We start from the raw sequence: 19766 nt of genomic DNA, 5'->3' as shown, positions 1-19766 counted from the left end.
AGCTTGGGGTCTGATCTGAGGAGTAATGAGGCTCTGATGGAGCTTGGGGGTCTGATCTGAGGAGGAACAGGGGTCTGATACAGAGGTCTGATGGTGCTTGGGGGTCTGATCTGAGGAATGGGGGTCTGGTCTAAGAATAAATGGGGGTCTGATCTGAGATCTAATGGAGCTTGGGGTTCTGATGAAAAGTATTTTTTTTCTTATTTTCCTCCTCTATATCCTAGGTGCGATTTATGGTCTGGTGCGTCTTATAGCCTGAAAAATACAGTAATTGCATATGGTAGTGGTATGCCGCCCATTGCTATCATGGGAATTCCCTATTAAGTGCCATCAAATAATTGTTAAAGGTGAGTTATCGCATGTTTACATCAGGCTATACAGACATGTACACACTTCTACACATCTACAAACCGTTTCATGGTCTTCTTGAATATTATTGATATTGCCGCCATAAAGTGAGAGAAGGGAGTGAATTTCCTGCATGGTGGAAAAAGAAGAACCATATTAATATTATCACTATGCCAATGACTTACCACTCTGTACAAACTATAAAACATGCCCCCCCAGTACTTACCTCGCTCCCTGGCACCCACGTCGCTCCTGATCCCTGCACGGCCACCGCTGCATCGTTGGCGATACTAGGGAGGCTCGTCCCTGTCATGGCCTGCTATTGGCTGCTCCCCCCGTCGCTGGATGCAGTGGCGGCCATGCGGGGATCAGGAGCGACGCAGGTGGCGGGGAGCAGGGTAAGTATAATCTATATGAAGGCCCCGGGCATTGGGGGGAATGTTTTACAGTCTGAATTTCCATTATTTACTCCAAATTTATGATTCGTCACAAGCTGTTTGATAAGTGCATCTTGGAGATGTTACTCCACTTTTTAGTTTCTTAAATCTTTTAGTTTCAATTCCTCACCATTCAAGATCTCTACTTGCTGCCAGTGAATGGGGCATTCTTATTTACATCAGTAGGCTGAAAAACCAATACAGACCTAATCCTATTCACAGTTAAAGGGCTTGTGTGGCGGATAGGCTTGGGATGGCTCAACAAAACTGGCCACAGCGGTGACCGTTACTCTGCCAGTAATTGGCGGGGCGTGCCCTCCTGTCTTTATAAATGGGGCTACCAAGTGCTGAGGTCTTCAAAGATCTGTAGAACTAAGAGGCAGCTGGGCCCAGCCGAACAGTTCTGTCCCTGTCCTGGAGGGTCTCTAATGACAGCTATGCTATAACTGTGGATTGCCAAGGCATGCTGAGACCTATTGTACTGGGTTCTGGATGTAACAAAGAATGTTCCCATTCACTGACAGCAAGCAGATCTCTTGAAAATGAAGAAGCATTGATGTGCAAATTACAGAAGAAAGTGGTCTTGTACATCAGAATCAGTTACTAGGCATTGTCTTCCTCCGGTACATGCAGTAAGCCGTGCTGGCAGCACGCACACTCCTTAGCGACTACTACCCCCTCTCTCCACCTCTCACCGGCAGCCTGAACTCGCAGTTCTCCTGGGCCAGGAGCAGCAAATATCTCTTTACAGCCGCGCCGCTTCTACAGGACAGCGCCATCTTCCAGCGTGACGTCACACGGGGGCGCAGGAAGTGTAGGCACTGGGTGGAGCGGCCGTGTGTGAGGGAGGGGGGCCCCGCTGCTGTCACTGTGCAGTGAGGAGGAGATGTCTGCGGAGGGCGAGGAGCAGGGGTCGGGCGGCTATGACAGCTCGTGTATCTTCTGCAGGATTTCCAACAACCCGGAGAGCGGCTCTGAGCTGCTGCACTCTGACGTAAGTGACCTGGGAGTGACGTCACTGGGTGGGAGACACAAAGGGGACTGGGTCGGGGTTTTGTCCTACCGCAATAATACACACCTAAACCAGTATGGAGCATTGTACCACAGAGCAGCCTGAGCCATAGTCCTCCAGTGAGCCATCCAGGACGGCACTGCTCATGGAGGAGCTGTCAGTCAGTAGTGTCAGGCACATAGCACTCCAGTACTGGCTGTACACTTTACATTACAGCCCCAGGTGCCATGATTGGTGAGGAAACACCTGGTAGTGGCCCCCTGCAGCGTAGGGGCCCATAGACGTATGGGCGCTGTGCTCTGTACAAGGGGCAATGTCTAAACTATACCCTGAGAGCTGGGCGTGTGCCCATGTCATTACGGTATCGCTGTGAGACCAGCCATGTTGTCCCGCCACCCCTGAGGGTGCGTTTTTGATTATGGGGGGTACGACACACTGCAACGACGACCCCTCTAGATGGTGCTGGGGCTATGGGTTTGCACGTAAATTTAACAAAAAAATCCTGCAGCGTATTCGTAATGTGTGAACATACCCTAATGACTGTGTGCATCATTCTCATGTGAAGAAGCCATGGATTAGCCATGCCTATGTTGTAGTGGCAGTTTTTCCGAGTCACGTTTTTGGGGACACACAACTTGAGATTAGGGGCAGGAGCGTACCATGTGCTGTATTCCCCGAGGTCCAGCCACGTAGATCTCCTCCACCTTCAGGACACAGAGGTGCCACTACGGGCACCATTTTCTTTAGTGCCAATGCACCAGAACTGGAACCAGTGGTGCAGTGTGCTTGTGGTTCACCATCGTGTCCTATTTCACCTGGTGCCTTTGCCTCTTCTGCACTCGCTTTCTCAGTGTGACATCTTAGCCCATATCTCGTGATGTAACCTCATAATACACATCTGCAGGAATGTGACCAACGGGGAAGGTACAGCCATGACCACCACAGTTTTATCTATTCTTTTTTATTTTATTTTTACACTTTAAGGCCTCATGCACACAGCCATTTTTGTGGTCCAAAAAACACGAATATCGTCAGTGTACGTTCTGCATTATGCTGACCGGCGCATCATGCCTTCTTGTTACCAAAAAAGGACAATAATAGGATTTTTTTTTTTTTTTTTTTGCGGGGCTGTGGAACAGAAAGAACACGGTGTGCTGTCAGCGTCTTTAGTGGTCCTATTGAAATGATTGGATCTGCATCCAATCTGGAAAAAATGAGGTTCGGATGAGGACCAAAACCACTTGAGTGTGCATGAGCCCTAAAGTGTACAACATGAGCATGGTATCAAACCCAGATTACTACTTGTCTTTCCGGTTCCGAACCATTGTGGAGATGGGCCTAAGCTCGTGGGGGGTCATTTCCTATATTTACTATGCCAGTTTTCCATTACGCCTCATGACAGCACCTGTGAGAGATCCTCCCCCTTCCGGACAGGAAACAGGAACTTCCCAGATCTTTAAATAGGGTCCTTCATACGCCATTCCTCAGTTTCTTCCTGTTTCCTGTCCATAGGACAGGGGGATGGATCTTTCCTGGATCTATTAGGGGCTGCAGGGCCTCTATAGGGTCTGCGTTACATACCTATTGGAGGTCCCTGACAGCGTGAGTCTCCACTAGGAGCCACTGTTAGGGTCCATTCACACGTCCGTTGTTTGTTTCCTGATCTGTTCTGTTTTTTGCTGAACAGATCTGGACCCATTCATTTTCAATGGGTCCTGAAAAAAAATCTGATATTGTGCTGTCCGTTTTTTTTTCAGGACCCATTGAAAATGAATGGGTCCAGATCTGTTCAGCAAAAAACGGAACAGATCAGGAAACAAACAACGGACGTGTGAATAGACCCTTAAGTCCTGTAATTTTGTCTCCTTTTCTGCCATTGGGGATTCCTGGTGGCACCTCGTTCCTTCGTACCTGCAGCCAGGCGAAGTTCCGGTAGGGAAGAGGAAGGCGTCCTCTCCCTGGTTCGCTGATACAGCGTGCTCCTGCAGGCCCTGTTTTTGGCGCTCATCTAGCAGGCGCGCCGGTAGTGACGCGTGCGTTCCACGCTGGCAAGGGGAGGGGCTGAGAAACATGGCAGGCGGTGCGTGGCCCATGGGGGTCCCCATCAGTAGACCTGTTTGCTTCCCAGAAAAACAAGAAATGCAAAAAAGTTTTTTTTTTTCTCTCAACCCAAAAGATCAGGCCCAAGGGATCAATGCACTATCACAACCTTGGGGCAAGGATCTGGTTTACGCATTTCCAGAGTAATCCAGAAAATAAGGAGGGAAATAGGCAACGGTAATCCTAATAGCCCCCTATTGGCTGAAGAGAGTATGGTTTACTTGGTTAAGGAGGCTGTCTCTTTCAGACCCTTAGATACTTCCAGAGAGGGAGGATTCGTTGTTTCAGGGGCCCCTTTCGGCATCCCGAGATAGGAAAACTACATTTAGCAGCATGGATATTGAAAGGAAACTCCTTAAATCCAGGGGTCTGTAATTTATTTGAGAGTTTGGAAGACCTTTATTCAGTTTGCAGGCTCAGATTTGGATCTGTCAGCCCCACCAGAGATCACACTGATTTTAAAATTTCTTACAGGAAGGCCTCAATAAGAAATTAAGACTGAGTACATTAATGGTTCATGTCTCTGGTCTCAAGTGTATTGTTCGACTGTAGTTTGGCAACTTATCCGTGCATCAAACTGTCCATAAAGGAGTCAATTAGAATAAATTCCTCCTCTAACCCCAGATCATCTCCCTGGGATTTGAATATTGTCCTTTTCTATGCTCACATAAAGTCCTTTTGAACCTTTAGACTCAATCTCTTTGAAAATGTTGTCTTACAAGACAGCCTTTCTTGTAGCTATTAGAATTCTGTCGGATACTGAGTACTACAAAGTACTTAGCTATGACCCTACAAAGGAATATGTCCAAATATTTAATAAAATGATCGAAATAGGCCACCAAAATGGCATTATTGATAAAAAAGAGAAAGCGTACCTTAAAGCCCTACATCCTTCAACAGCACGTTTCTATTTCTTGCCGAAAGTACACAAATCCCTGAAGGACCCCCCCGGGCGGCCAATTATTTCAGGGATTGATTCACTCACGTCTAATGTGTCTGAATATGTCGACGGCCTACTTCAAAAATACGTGATCTCTTTGCCCTCCTATCTTAGAGACTCTGCCCAACTAATCTGTGCTCTAGAAGCTTTTGAGTGGAGAGATGAGTATATGTGGGCAACCCTTGATGTTACAGCACTTTATAGTAACATTATACACTCAATAGGTTTAAGATCAATAAAAGATTTCATTGATGCTGACACACTTATGCCACAGATACAGAGAGATTTTGTTTTACAATGTATTGAGTTTATTTTATATCATAACTATTTTACTCACAATAACACCTTCTACCTACAACAAAAAGGCACAGCTATGGGGACGAAGTTTGCCCCATCATACGCCAATCTTGTGATGGGGGCGTTTGAGAAACGGTTCGGTTTCCTTTGCCATCCCAATATCATATTCTATAAACGTTATATAGACGATATTATTTTAATTTGGAAGGGTGATGCTGAAGATCTGAAGCTTTTTGTAAATAATGTTAACACAAATGATTGGAATCTTAGTTTCACTCTAGAACATCACCCGAAGGAAGCAGTTTTTCTTGACCTACATCTGAATATTGTCAATAATAGAATTCTGACAAAAACTTCTTTCAAGAACGTTGATACAAATAGTTATCTAGACTTTAATAGTTGTCACCATCATAAATGGAAGAGTAACATACCCTATAGCCAAATGAGACGTATTAGGCGGAACTGCACTGAAGACAAGGTAATGAGGGAACAATTAGATCTGTTAGGCGACAGATTCATCGCCAAGGGTTACCCCCTGCAACTCATTGGAGAATCAAAAAATAGAGTCCTCAAGGAGACGCAAACGACCAGTCTCAGACCAAAAATTAAGAATCAAACTAATCCCTTTGTGTATAAACCCAGTCTTATTACAAGATATAATTCTAAACACAATATCATAAGACAGATTCTTAATAAGTATTGGCCAATTCTACAAAAAGACCCTATTTTAGGCAAACAAATCCCCAAACAACCGAATCTAATCTATCGTAGAGCCAAAACACTTAAGAATATAATAGCCCCCTCTTGCCCAAAGCTAACTAGTGAGAGAAGTAGCCTGACACCCCACGACAAAAAACAAGGAACGACCAAAGGTGTATTTAAATGTGGATTAAGAAGATGCAAGTGTTGCGCTATGCTACAATGTGCAACAGGCGAATTTTACTTACCAACACTTAACAATAAGATTTCCTTCAAACACCATATGAATTGTGGTACAACGAATGTTGTTTATTTACTTTGGTGTCCGTGTGGGCTCTATTATGTGGGTCGTACCACCCAAACCCTAAGGGAGCGTATGAATGAACATCGCTCCAACATTAATAGAAAAACCACTACTCATAGTGTACCACGCCATTTTGCCCTTAAGCATGAAGGAAATTCGGCTATCCTCAAGATGATTCCACTAGAATATGTACCATCTTCTTTCCAACAACTCAGCCTTAAAGAAATGTTCTGGATATATCATCTCAATACATTAGCGCCATTTGGCCTAAATGAGGCACTTGAATACGTCAATTATTGATGGGATTTTTTGTTTTTATTATTTTTGATCCCCCCTTTTTAATAACGTTATAAAGGAAGGGAACTAAGAGACCGTTAAAAGTTAAAGATTATAATACTTTTAATATATTTATACAATAATAATATTTTTTATTAGTTTTTTATATATATTTTTATATTTTAACTATACGTTTGGTTTTCTTAAAAAATCTCTTCCCCATGTCCATTTTATTCTATTTATATATATATTTCATGTTTTACTGCTTCTTGTGTCTGTGTATATATATATATATGTATATATATATATATATACATTTATGTGTATGTTTATATATATATATGGGTATCAATTCACTGCCGAAAATGTGTCTCTATATGGGTGGTATAAGCCCATGCACATATGGGGTTTTATGAATCCTTGTGTGCCCCTATTGCCGTTAGATATACGATTTTCTGCTCTAGATATACGGTTTGTATCAACTGGCACTTTCACTGCCGGACCGGAAGTTGTTCTATGCGGTCCAGCGTGAAACGCACACCGGAAGTGATGTATTCCGGCTCTCTGTGCGTTCCAGGTTGGAGCGCCTGCCGGACCGGAAGTTCCGGGTGCGTTCCAGGCTGGAACGCATCGGATGCCGGAAGTTCACTATCTGCGCTCCTACAGCATCTCCCGATCGAGTGAGGAGGCGTTCTACGCCCATCCGCGCCCCACGTGGTCTCCACCCCCTCCTTTTTGGCGCCAAAAGACTTCACATTGCCATCCTTTCACAAGCCCTATATATAGGGCCACCAGGTATTATTATTATAAAGCTTGTTTTTTATTCTGTCTGTACCTGCTCCTGAAGAAGGGGTTTGCATACCCCGAAACGCGTTGAGCCTTTTATGAAGAGCCTTTTATGAATTAATAAAGAAGCAAAAGCCTTCAAACAATACCACTGAAGTGAAGCCTTTCCTTTCCATACTGGGCAATCGTCAGTGTTGGACGACTCTACAGGCACTCCGGATTGGGGGGTTTGTGTTCATGCTGGTGTCTTGAGCTTATCCAGCTGACCACCCCCCGTGAAGTGAGTTGACTATTTCTTGGCTTTTCCAATATACCTTATAGGTTAACCATATGTGAATACTTTTATTCATTGTTCTCTTTAGGACGCCTTATTGATGTGTCTATTGGTCACTGGGTTCACCTTCTTCCCCTGGTTACCCTGACTTTGTTATATGATCTACCATACCTTAATTGCTTACCTAATTTCATTTTCCGTATTTCCTGGGTTTTTGGCGCTTCTCATAGGGGTGTAAATTTTTATGACTCATTAGTCACTCTCCTTTATTCTCTTACACACCGAATTCTTTCGGTGTGAACACCCCTTCCAGCTGCCTCCCTATTCCACACATTTTTTCCCTTTCCTCTGCTTTTTTACATCTTTCTGACCTCCATCCACTGGCGCCTCTAGTTATATCCTTCTACCTGATTGGAATAACCCTCGCCTTTTTCTTTCTCTCTATACCTGCATTGTAGCTATTACGTCAGCTAGACGGGTAGGGGAGATTTCGGCCTTATCCGCTTCCCCTCCTTATACCTTGATCTTGGAAGATAGAATTGTTTTGAGACCGGACCCTGCCTTTCTTCCTAAGGTGGTTTCCGTTTTCCACAGGTCTCAAGAAATCCTTTTGCCCTCCTTCTGCCAGAATCCCCAAAATGAAGGGAAGGAAAGGTTCCATACAGTAGATGTAAGGAGAAGTGTAAATACTTAGACTTAATAAAAGAGTGGAGGAAAGCCCCTCAGTTATTTGTTCCATTCCTGGGTCCAAACAAGGGTTTAAAAGTCTAGCCTACTCTTCAGCAGATCTTCAGGTTCCTACTGGGTTCTTGGCCCACTCCACAAGAGCTATAGCTGCTTGCTTGGCAGAAAAAGGCTGTGCCACCATTGACCAAATTTGTAGAGCGGCTACCTGGAGCTCTCCAAACACGTTTTATAACCATTATAGATTGGATCTATCTTCTGCTCAGGACTTGGCCTTTGGAAGAAAGGTCTTGCAGGCAGTAATCCTACCCTAGATTTATCTAGTCTAATCTCTCTCAGGTGCTTTGTGGGGATTCACTCTGGTAGACAGGACAAGCGGGTGCAGTATAGAGGCAAAGACACGTTTGTAACTCAAAACTGCAGTGTTTATTCACTAGTTGCTGGTTCACAGTATGACAGTTCATTTTCAGTATTGGTGTTAGTTCACACACAAAACTGTTCATACAGAAAAACATTCACCTTTAGATCATGGGTGTTTAATCCACACCCGGCTGAATGCTCAGCCTCAAAGTCCACCTGCAGGCTTTAGGCGGCCTGCTCGCCCGACCCACTGTCTTCAGCTTTCAGCCCACACAAAGGCCTCAGATCTCAGCAGAGTTTCACACCGCTCCAGTGTCAGAGAGGAGTAATCCAGTCACCTGACACTGCTGGCTGTTTTTTATAAGCCTGTCAAAACCCGGCCTGGACCGTGGGGAGTAGTTACCCACCCAGCACTTTGACTACTCCCAGTAAGAGCCGTCACTGATCAGCTATTAACAGCCATACTAGATAGCAAGGTGTCGCACAGCAACTACTGCTGACACATGAAAACTGTCTCTTACTCCACCGAGGCCAGAAACCTCGGTGACACATACCTATCATCCACGATGAATCCTTGTACCTTCTTACAATATGTACATAGGGTTAAAAGTATTCTTAAAGAGGAAATATGCTGACAGTCATATATTTAACATGTTATTTTTTTTATGGTATGTTAACACGTTAAGGACCCAGGACGAGAATGCTCGTCCTAAAGGGCCGGTACTTAGTGTCCTAGGACGAGCATTCTCGTCCAGGGGTCCCAGAGTGGGACAAATAATAAAGTGAAACAAAAGTTAAAAAAATAAAGTTTTACAAAAGAAATTTAAGTTTCAAGTAAAATTAAAAAGCATCCTCTTTCCAAAATAAAGTAAAAATTACGGACATATTAGGTATTGCCGCGTCCGTATCGACCAGCTCTATAAAAATATCACATGACCTAACCCCTCAGATGAACACCGTCCCCAAAAAAAAAAAACTGCTAAAAAAGCAATTTTTGTGTCACCTTACATCACTAAAAGTGCAACACCAAGCGATCAAAAAGGCGTATGCCCCCCAAAATAGTACCAATCTAACAGTCACCTCATCCCGCAAAAAACGCCTAAAGTTTGTAAAAAATCAGGTTTGAATACCTTGAGAGGTGTAGTTTCTAAAATGGGGTCATGTTTGGGTGTTTTCTGTTATGTAAGCCTCAGAAAGTGACTTCACACCTGAACTGGTCCTTAAAAAGTGGGTTTTGGAAATGTTCCAAACAATTTCAAGATTTGCTTCTAAGCCTTCTAACGTCCCCAAAAATATAAAATATCATTCACAAAATGATCCAAACATGAAGTAGACATATGGGGAATGTAAAGTAATAACTATTTTTGCAGTTATCACTGTCTATTATAAAAGTAGAGAAATTGAAATTTGAAACTTTCTCAAAATTTTTGGTAATTTTTTTAAAATTAAAAATAAAATAAAAATTTTGACTCAATTTTACCAGTATCATGAAGTACAATATGTGACGAGAAAACAATCTCAGAATGGCCTGGATAAGCAAGATTGTTTTAAAGCTATTACCACATAAAGTGAGACATGTCAGATTTGCAAACAATGGCCTGGTCCTTAAGGGGAAAAATGGCAAGGTCCTGAAGGGGTTAAGTTTCACTGTATTCAGAAAATGGGCAGTCCTAGGAATCTTGTCACAAACTGAGGAATGGAGTATGCAGGACCCTATTTAAAGTTACTGTTTCCTGTCCGGAAGAGGGAGGATCTGTCACAGGTGCTGTCATGGGCTAATGGAAAACAGATTACCGGTAAGAGTAATCAATGTATTTTTGGTGCAAAAATAAAAATCACAATTCGCAGGTTTGCAACTTTTTAAACACATTTATCAAACTGGTGTAAAGTAGAACTGGCTTAGTTGCCCATAGCAACCAATCAGATTTCACCTTTCAGATGATCTGCAGGCAGGGAGGCATGCCTGTCCAGTTTGTGTCAGGGTTGCTGCATTCACTTGTACTGAGCTGCACTACCAGACACGACCATGTACACCAGGGGCGCTCTTTCTGTGACCCTTTTTCCTCTTGTCTTACAGACCCGTTTGATACGATCTCCGTTCAGTTGTGTAGCACCGAGACTAAATGCTGTCATCTCTGTTCACAGGAGGAGCTGGCCTGCTTTAAAGACATCAGACCTGGAGCACCTTATCACTACTTGGTGGTCCCCAAGAAACATGTTGGAAACTGCAAGACCTTGACAAGCGACCATCTGCAGCTAGGTAAGGGGCAAATGGAGATATTCATGCAGATGACTTCAGCCAGGCATGGCCGTTCGTCTTTATCCATATTCTTGTCCATAGGCGCCGTTGTCTGAATATCAGCAGAAAATGCCCATTAAATATGTTCGGAAGTTATCATCATCCTTCTCCTCCCTGAAGGTGCATTGACACGATTGTGTCTGTTTTGCAGCCTACAAAACACGGATCCGTAAAACACGGACACCGGCCACGTGCATCCCACATCGCTGTGCGGACCCTTTGACTTCAGTGGATCCGTAGTCCACATTTTGCGGCCACGTATAGGACATATTCTGTCTTTTTGTGGGACAGAGATACGGATGTGGAAAGCACACAAATCATCCATGTGTTTCTGCATCCGAATGTCCGTTCCACAGAGGATAGAACATATCCTATTTTTGGCTGCAAAATGCAGACCACGGAGTAATTAAAGTCAGTGAGCTAGCAAAAAAAACTGATTCATCTGTGTTTTGTGGATCTGCGTTTTACAGACCGCTGAATACATACGGTCGTGTGCATGCGGCCTTACATTGAGGCCATATGGCTCCGTCCTAAAGCCCCATGCAGCCTCTGTGCTGTGCCATACGGGAACCATGGGCATTACTGTCTCACTGAGATCTGTCTTTCTCTTTTTCGTGCAGTACAAAACATGGTGGAAGTGGGGAAGACTGTGCTCCAGAAAAACAGTGTGACTGACTTGGAGGATATAAGGTAACGTGTTATGTGGCTCTTTTTTTCAGGATTACTGAGCTCATTGCACTGTATAGGTCAATAAAACTAACTGTATTTTCGGAAACAAACCCCTTGCAGTTGTTGGGACACGCCGTCCATGTGCTGCACGCCAGCTTAGTGCACTGCCTGGACCTGGGGACCCTCCGTTTCGTTATTAAGCACATGCATGGGGATGCCACAACCAGACGGCTGCTTTAGGGTTTGTCGACAAGACAGGTTATTCATGCGGATTCTGACACTAATTCTGCTCCGAAATCCATACGTGTTCAGCATCCCATTGATGACCCATATAACTCAAATGACACCGATAAATTTTTATTTATTTTTCATTTTTTTATTTATTATTATTTTGTGCCCTTGAGTTGGATTTCAACCCCGTTTTGTGGGGAAAAAAAGAAAATGACCAGTCAGTTCTTGATGCAGAAACTGTGACTGGCTAACGGCTTGCCCGTTCATTGCAGATCCATGCAGTGTAGATTAGCCCAATTAGTGCAGATCAGCCCCGTTCATTGCAGATCCATGCAGTGCAGATCCGTGTAGTGCAGATTAGCCCCATTCAGTTCAGATCCATGCAGTGCAGATTAGCCCCATTCAGTGCAGATCGATGAAGTGCAGATTAGCCCCATTCAGTGCGGATCCGTGCAGTGCAGATTAGCCCCATTCAGTGCAGATCGATGCAGTGCAGATTAGCCCCATTCAGTGCGGATCCGTGCAGTGCAGATTAGCCCCATTCAGTGCGGATCCGTGCAGTGCAGATTAGCCCCATTCAGTGCGGATCCGTGCAGTGCAGATTAGCCCCATTCAGTGCAGATCCATGCAGTGCAGATTAGCCCCATTCAGTGCAGATCGATGCAGTGCAGATTAGCCCCATTCAGTGCGGATCCGTGCAGTGCAGATTAGCCCCATTCATTGTGGATCCGTGCAGTGCAGATTAGCACAATTCATTGTGGATCCGTGCAGTGCAGATTAGCTCCATTCAGTGCGGATCCGTGCAGTGCAGATTAGCTCCATTCAGTGCGGATCCGTGCAGTGCAGATTAGCTCCATTCAGTGCGCATCCGTGCAGTGCAGATTAGCCCCATTCAGTGCGTATCCGTGCAGTGCAGATTAGCTCCATTCAGTGCGCATCCGTGCAGTGCAGATTAGCCCCATTCAGTGCGGATCCTTGCAGTGCAGAGTAGCACCATTCAGTGCGGATCCGTGCAGATCAGGTTAGCCCCATTCAGTGCGCATCCGTGCAGTGCAGATTAGCCCCATTCAGTGCGGATCCGTGCAGTGCAGATTAGCCCCATTCAGTGCGGATCCGTGCAGTGCAGAGTAGCACCATTCAGTGCGGATCCGTGCAGTGCAGAGTAGCACCATTCAGTGCGGATCCGTGCAGTGCAGAGTAGCACCATTCAGTGCGGATCCTTGCAGTGCAGAGTAGCACCATTCAGTGCGCATCCGTGCAGTGCAGATTAGCCCCATTCAGTGCGGATCCGTGCAGTGCAGATTAGCCCCATTCAGTGCGGATCCGTGCAGTGCAGAGTAGCACCATTCAGTGCGGATCCGTGCAGTGCAGAGTAGCACCATTCAGTGCGGATCCTTGCAGTGCAGAGTAGCACCATTCAGTGCGGATCCTTGCAGTGCAGAGTAGCACCATTCAGTGCGGATCCTTGCAGTGCAGAGTAGCACCATTCAGTGCGGATCCTTGCAGTGCAGAGTAGCACCATTCAGTGCGGATCCTTGCAGTGCAGAGTAGCACCATTCAGTGCGGATCCTTGCAGTGCAGAGTAGCACCATTCAGTGCGGATCCTTGCAGTGCAGAGTAGCACCATTCAGTGCGGATCCTTGCAGTGCAGAGTAGAACCATTCAGTGCGGATCCGTGCAGTGCAGAGTAGCCCCATTCAGTGCAGATCCGTGCAGTGCAGAGTAGCCCCATTCAGTGCAGATCCGTGCAGTGCAGAGTAGCCCCATTCAGTGTAGATCTGCAGCACAACAAACTGCAAATCTGCATCAGAAATCTAGGGGTCAGGCTCAGATTTCAGCCGTAGATCCCACCACCAATACATGCCATTTCTTCGCAAACATTCAAACATGTCCAAACATTTTAATCACTTGAACTGTACTGTACCTTCAACCTGCACAGATATTAAAGAAATTCAGTTTTGCTGTTTGCATGGAAAAAACTTGGAGAAACCTTTCTGTTAATGGCCCAGTTTTATGGCCTCCATTCCAACAGGAAACCTTTGTCCAGGGCCAGAGCAGAGAAATCAGAAAGCTGACATTCCAGTCAATGGAGGAGCTGACAGTGCAAAGCGTCCATTATCATCCTTTATGCTTGTGTGGATCTTTCACAACAGAAGCGGGACATGTCCCCTGCTCCGCACGGTGCCCCTCTGTACAGACCCTAAGTGCTTGTACTTAGTGTGACTGGGCAGGAGATCTTACATTATACATTTTATTATTGCCATTTCTCAAGACTGTACATAGCAATTCCCTAGTACAGTGGGGGAAAAAGGCCATCAGGTCCAACCATCTACTATATAAACTATTCTTTCTATGACCACCTGCTGAGGTACAACTGTCTGTGGGATCATTCACATTAACCTGTTAGTGACCACTAACAGGCCATAGGGTAGGCCACCACCTTTTTATGGTAGCCTGGTCTGAGTGCTGCGCAGCTCTAATAGCCCCAACCAACAGAAGTGCCAATCTGGGCCATTTAACGGACACCGGCAATGTGCGTTTTGCATTTTGCGGACTGCACATCGCGGGACTCTCATAGAAAATGCCTTTTCTTGTCCGCCCAAGAATAGGACATGTTCTATTTTTTTGCGGAACAGAAGTGCGGATCCGCAAATGCGGATGCGGATAGCACATTCCGGTCCCCATTGAAAATGATAGGCTCCGCAAAATTGTGGAACGGATGTGGACCCATTTTATGGACGTGTGAATGGACCCTTAGAAGAAGTTAGTTCCCTCTGTCTGGTATCTGAGATCATGGGTGCTGATGTTCTTATCATGACAACTGGGCACCTAATGAAGGCCCCCAGGTCTGCCCGCAGTGTATGCCTTATCAGTGTTACAGTGTGACCAGTCATGTTCGGGAAACAAGCTCTCTAGGCATCACACGACTATAAACGGGTCTCCTTCAGAAGGGTTAATTCGAGTGGTTCTAAAACTCATTCCTTTCTAAGTGCCGACACAGTGCTTGCTGTTGTCAAATGTATATTGATTTTGTTTCCCTTTTTACTGTCAGGTTGGGTTTCCACTGGCCTCCTTTCTGCTCGATATCCCATCTACATCTCCACGTTATGGCTCCAGCCAGTCAGCTGGGATTTCTCTCTCGAATGATTTACAGAGTGAATTCATACTGGTTTATCACGGTAAATGAAAGCTGTGCATTATACCAATTATAAAATGCCTATATGCGGGTTATTAGATGTGAGTGCATATTCAGTATACCAGTAAAACTCATTGCATCTCCGCAGATTTCTGATTGTCAAAAAGTCTGTATTTGGGCTGTAGAATTAAAAGTAGAAAAGTAGGGAGAGGACATTTTCCAGATATTATCCACTTATGAACACCTCCCCTCATTCCTGTGGCTAGTCAAGATCGCTCAGCCCGACAGCCGCTCCATTTGTTTCCTTCATGTAAACACTATGTATACTGTCACTGTATATACTGTCAGTGTATAATACTGTTGAGGGGGCCCTGACAATCAAATCTTTTAGTCCTCCTCCCGGGTGGGCCCCTTCTTAGTTTGGGCCCCGTAGCAGCCGCTTCCCCTGCTACCCCCCTGCTTTTAGGTGAAGACCTAGAGGCCTTTAAACATTTTTTGTGATTTATGATTACATGGGAATATTGCTATGCACCATGTGTGCTGCAAATGCACAGCAAAATTGTATGTATAATATACAGATTTGTATCCCTTGTATCATATTAAAAGGGATGAAATCTGCAGTAAAAAACTGCAAAATAAACTGTCATGCTGCCAATTTCGGGGTCTACACCACAGGTGGGAGGGTCATGTTTGACTTTGTTAAGATGAGAATTGAATGGAAGTATAATTAGCTAGTACATAAACGATTGCAACATGTAAAGACTCACTAAATGCTAGATTGCACGGTGGTCGTAACCATGGAAAGAGGCAGTGTATAGAAAAATAAATCCAGCCAGCGAAGGAAGCAATATGGACAATGACAATACATTAGTAAGTGCCTTGTATTAATTTTCTATACATAATAAATGCCACTTGCTGAAGTGAGACAACCCCTTTAATTGCAGCCAGTGGAAATCCAGTAGACTGTGATCAGAGGATCTCATTAAAAAGTTCCCTAAGGGGACTAAAAAAGGTAGTAAAAAGAATAATTTTACAAGTAAAAAATAGACAAAGAAAAAGCATAGCGCGGGGCAAGGGCTTTTCCTTTACCTCCGGTGATGTACCGGGCTTTTCATGGATATTCTAGGCAGAGGCTAGGGCAGAACAATAGACTGCACATTAATACCAGTGACCTCACCAGGCTCACTGCCTCCACCTAGCAGTGTGACAATGTAAACAAAACAGCCCTTGCCCTGCACGATGCAGCACAGGGCAAGGGGGAGCATTGGAGCATGAATGAAGGAGGGGTTAACTTAATACAAGCCACTTACTGATGTATTGTGATTATCCATATTGCTTCCTTTGCTGGCTGGATTAATTTTTCCCTCACATTATACACTGCTTGTTTCCATAGTTACGACCACCCTGCAATCCAGCAGCCATGGTCGTGCATGCACACTATAGGAAAAAGCACCAGCCTATGTGCGCTCCCATGTTCCGCCCACCAGAGAGTCCGGCACTTTTTCCTATAGTGTGCAAGTGCAACCACCGCTGATGGTTTGGTGGTCGTAACCATGGAAATGAGCAGTGTATGAATTGATGGAAAAATGAATCAAGCCAACAAAAGAGGCAATATGGATAAATGCCACTTGCTGAAGTCACACAACCCCCTTAAGGCAGCATTCATTCTAGTTACATACTGGTGTAGCATTCAGCAGTGGTGCTCCAGTATGTTCTCTCTGGCTAAATCCACACTGAGGAATCTGAAATAACTACATATACAAGGCTGTAACTCTTAGGCCCCTTTCACACGGGCGAGTATTCCGCGCGTATGCGATGCGTGAGTTGAACGCATTGCACCCGCACTGAATACCGACCCATTCATTTCTATGGGACTGTTCACATGAGTGGTGATTTTCACGCATCACTTGTGCGTTGCGTGAAAATCGCAGCATGCTCCTCTTTTACACGCAACGCAGGCCCCATAGAAGTGAATGGGGTTACGTGAAAATCGCAAGCAAGTGCGGATGCTGTGCGATTTTTCACGCACGGTTGCTAGGAGACGATCGGGATGGAGACCCGATCATTATTATTTTCCCTTATAACATGGTTATAAGGGAAAATAATAGCATTCTGAATACAGAATGCATAGTAAAATAGCGCTGGAGGGGTTAATAAAAAATAATTTAACTCACCTTAGTCCACTTGATCGCGCTGCCCGGCATCTCGTCTGTCTCCTTTGCTGAACAGGACCTGTGGTGACGTCACTCCGGTCATCACATGTTCCATCACATGATCTTTTACCATGGTGATGGATCATGTGATGACCGGAGTGACTTCACCACAGGTCCTGTTCCTGCAATGAATGCTCACCACAGGTCCTGTTCAGCAAAGAAGACAGAAGAGATGCCGGGCTACGCGATCAAGTGGACTAAGGTGAGTTAAATTATTTGTAATTTTTATTTTATTTTTAAACCCCTCCAGCGCTATTTTACTATGCATTCTGTATTCAGAATGCTATTATTTTCCCTTATAACCATGTTATAAGGGAAAATAATACAATCTACAGAACACTGATCCCAAGCCCGAACTTCTGTGAAGAAGTTCGGGTTTGGGTACCAAATAGGGCTGCACGATATGGGAATTTTGTGCGATTTGCGATTAGGGCCCTAAAAATCGCGATAACGATATGCGATGCGATATTTTAACAGAATTGTGCTAGAGGTCTATTTGCTTGGATTTTCAAGGCAAAAGCACACAGAAATTACTGATAATGCTGAAATGTAGTTATGCTTAACTCAAGAACTGAAATGCACAGTGTTTTTCAAAATAAAACATTTTACTAAATTATATAACATAGTTGCATTACTGCAAAAGTACAAAATACAAAACTTGCCATTTTCTTAATAGCACTGCACAGAACAGATAAATAGAATAAATAGAAGAACATTTGTTCATTAAAATAACGACTTGCCTCCAGCCCATCCTCCCTCCCCGCACTGTAACTGATGTATCGCCGGCCGCGCTGTGCAGCACAGTGGCCGGCAATTCATCCGTGTCAGCCACGTAAAAAGTCAACCATCGCTTTATAAGGCGCACTGCCATTCTCCCCCCACTTTTGGGGGGGAAAAGTTTGTCTTATAAAGCGAAAAATATGGTAATATAATTGCAGCATTTTTGGGTCAGCCAATTGGCGATTGCGATATGGCGATTAATTGCGATTGCTTTGGCGATATATTGTGCAGGCCTAGTACCAAACATGCACGATTTTTCTCACGCGAGTGCAAAACGCATTACAATGTTTTGCACTCGCGCGGAAAAATGGCGGGTGTTCCCGCAACGCACCCACACATTTTCCGGAACGGCCGTTTAAAAGAGTCCTTAGGCTAAAGGTCGTATTGCGGACGCATTTATGCATCGGTATTACGGACATGTGTCCAGGTTTGACTATGGTTTTACTGACCCAAACTCACTGCATCTTAGATCTAATAAACCTGCAGTCAGGCCAGGACACATGTCTGTAATGCAGGTGCATAAAGGAATCCACAATATGCGCCTGCGCAGCTGGCCTGGCGCAGTATATCCATATCCTGTATATCCTAACAAATTGTGTCTTTGTTTCTTTTCAGGCTGATCAGCTTATCGAGCGCCTTCAGGCAAATCTACTTGCAAGTTGAAATTCAAGCACCCTGTTATTCTCCAATTTCATTCCGGCTGACTGGGCCAAGTGGTACCAGTCCATGAAAAGATAGATGGGTTGAATGATCTATTATTAAAGAATGCGACATATTTATTGTTTGATTGATATTCTGGTTGTGAAGTGATAGAAAGCAGTGTTACCTCTCATAGTACATTTAAGTTATTAGGAAGTAATTGAAGAAATTCCAGTGGCCTATAATAGGCTGCAAGCTGTGGCATGGGGCCTGTGAGGTCCTCGATGTAGTTGTAGAATATAATAATTTAGAGGTTTAAACTCTAGTATCATCTCCCTCTAAGTCCTATTCATATGCCCTGTTAGGGGGGTATGAATATAACACAGCGGAAGCTGTCTCTCTCTCCTATCATGTCCAGGGATTACATGGATGGTCCACTAATATCTCTGTGGAATCCTGCATTTCTCCAGCAGCATTGCTGCCATGGGTGATTGCAGCCCTTATTTCATGGGCACGAGGGTTTCACTGTAGTTCTGATGCCATGTCCGTTCTAGGCCAGAAGTAGAGCCGTACAAGGAATAATCAGATAGTTGCTCAATTCATCTGGATTATTGTGGTGCATGGTGAATGTACCAAATATCATTATGAGCATACCATTCGTAAAACTAAAGGAGGCTCATGGGTTAATGGATCAGTTTATGACGGAGATGTGAGAACAAGGTAGAACAAATATTTGACACCTTGGGGCATTTATTAAGAGGGAAGAAGGTTGAATCGTCAGAATATAATGGCTGGAATAATTCTGTCTTGTTTCTCCCTATGGCATGCATGCATGGTAAAAGAAAAGGCATTAGGGGGCTACAGTGGGGTAAAGGGTAGAGCGAGGCTGATCCAGTGATGCCCATTACATTAGGTCCCATTGGATATAAAAGGGGCAGTACAGGTAGCATAATGGCAAACTCTACCGGTTTTCTACATTGCAGGGAGTTACAGTACATTGTGAGGTGCAAGTTTATAATTTGTGTTGATTCTAAATTCAATAAACCTTTAACATACACATGAATACTTTGTTTTCCAGCTTATTTAATAGGACATGAGTAAAATGTTGGTTCATGAACGCTTACAGGCTATGTAGACCTTTGGGTAGTGTTTTTTTTTATCATTACATTTTGGTCGGAGATTAATTTTTTTGACTTTGTCTTTATTAACCCCTTAGTGACCACCCATACACCTTTTTACTGCGGTCATTAACCGCTTGCCGTCACACTAACGCCGAAAGGCG

General features: G+C 44.5%; 2 protein-coding genes across 3 annotated transcripts in view; one reads left to right on the top strand and one right to left on the bottom strand.

Moving 5' to 3' along the window:
- The window catches only part of TRMT11 (tRNA methyltransferase 11 homolog), a 77406-nt gene extending 75776 nt beyond the window's left edge, over positions 1–1630 (bottom strand). The window contains exons 1-2 of one of the 2 annotated variants that reach the window (XM_044289114.1): positions 1481–1630; positions 412–477 (exon numbers count right to left, since the gene is read on the bottom strand). In XM_044289114.1, coding sequence (XP_044145049.1) covers positions 412–477; positions 1481–1564 — 150 coding nt within the window. In that variant the 5' untranslated portion in view covers positions 1565–1630. The remainder of the gene's footprint in view (positions 1–411; positions 478–1480) is intronic. The other variant, XM_044289115.1, reaches the window with a different exon arrangement.
- HINT3 (histidine triad nucleotide binding protein 3) lies at positions 1602–19547 on the top strand. The gene is made up of 5 exons (XM_044289118.1): positions 1602–1779; positions 10663–10777; positions 11437–11506; positions 14769–14895; positions 18461–19547. Exons 1-5 carry the CDS (start codon positions 1672–1674, stop codon positions 18506–18508), a joined length of 468 nt encoding a protein of 155 aa, XP_044145053.1. The 5' UTR covers positions 1602–1671; the 3' UTR covers positions 18509–19547.
- The last annotated feature ends 219 nt before the right edge of the window (positions 19548–19766 follow it).

This window comes from Bufo gargarizans, chromosome 4, assembly GCF_014858855.1.
Source record: "Bufo gargarizans isolate SCDJY-AF-19 chromosome 4, ASM1485885v1, whole genome shotgun sequence".
NCBI lineage: Eukaryota > Metazoa > Chordata > Amphibia > Anura > Bufonidae > Bufo > Bufo gargarizans.
The sequence above is the reverse complement of the archived record's forward strand: the minus strand, read 5'-3'. Positions and strand labels throughout refer to the sequence as shown.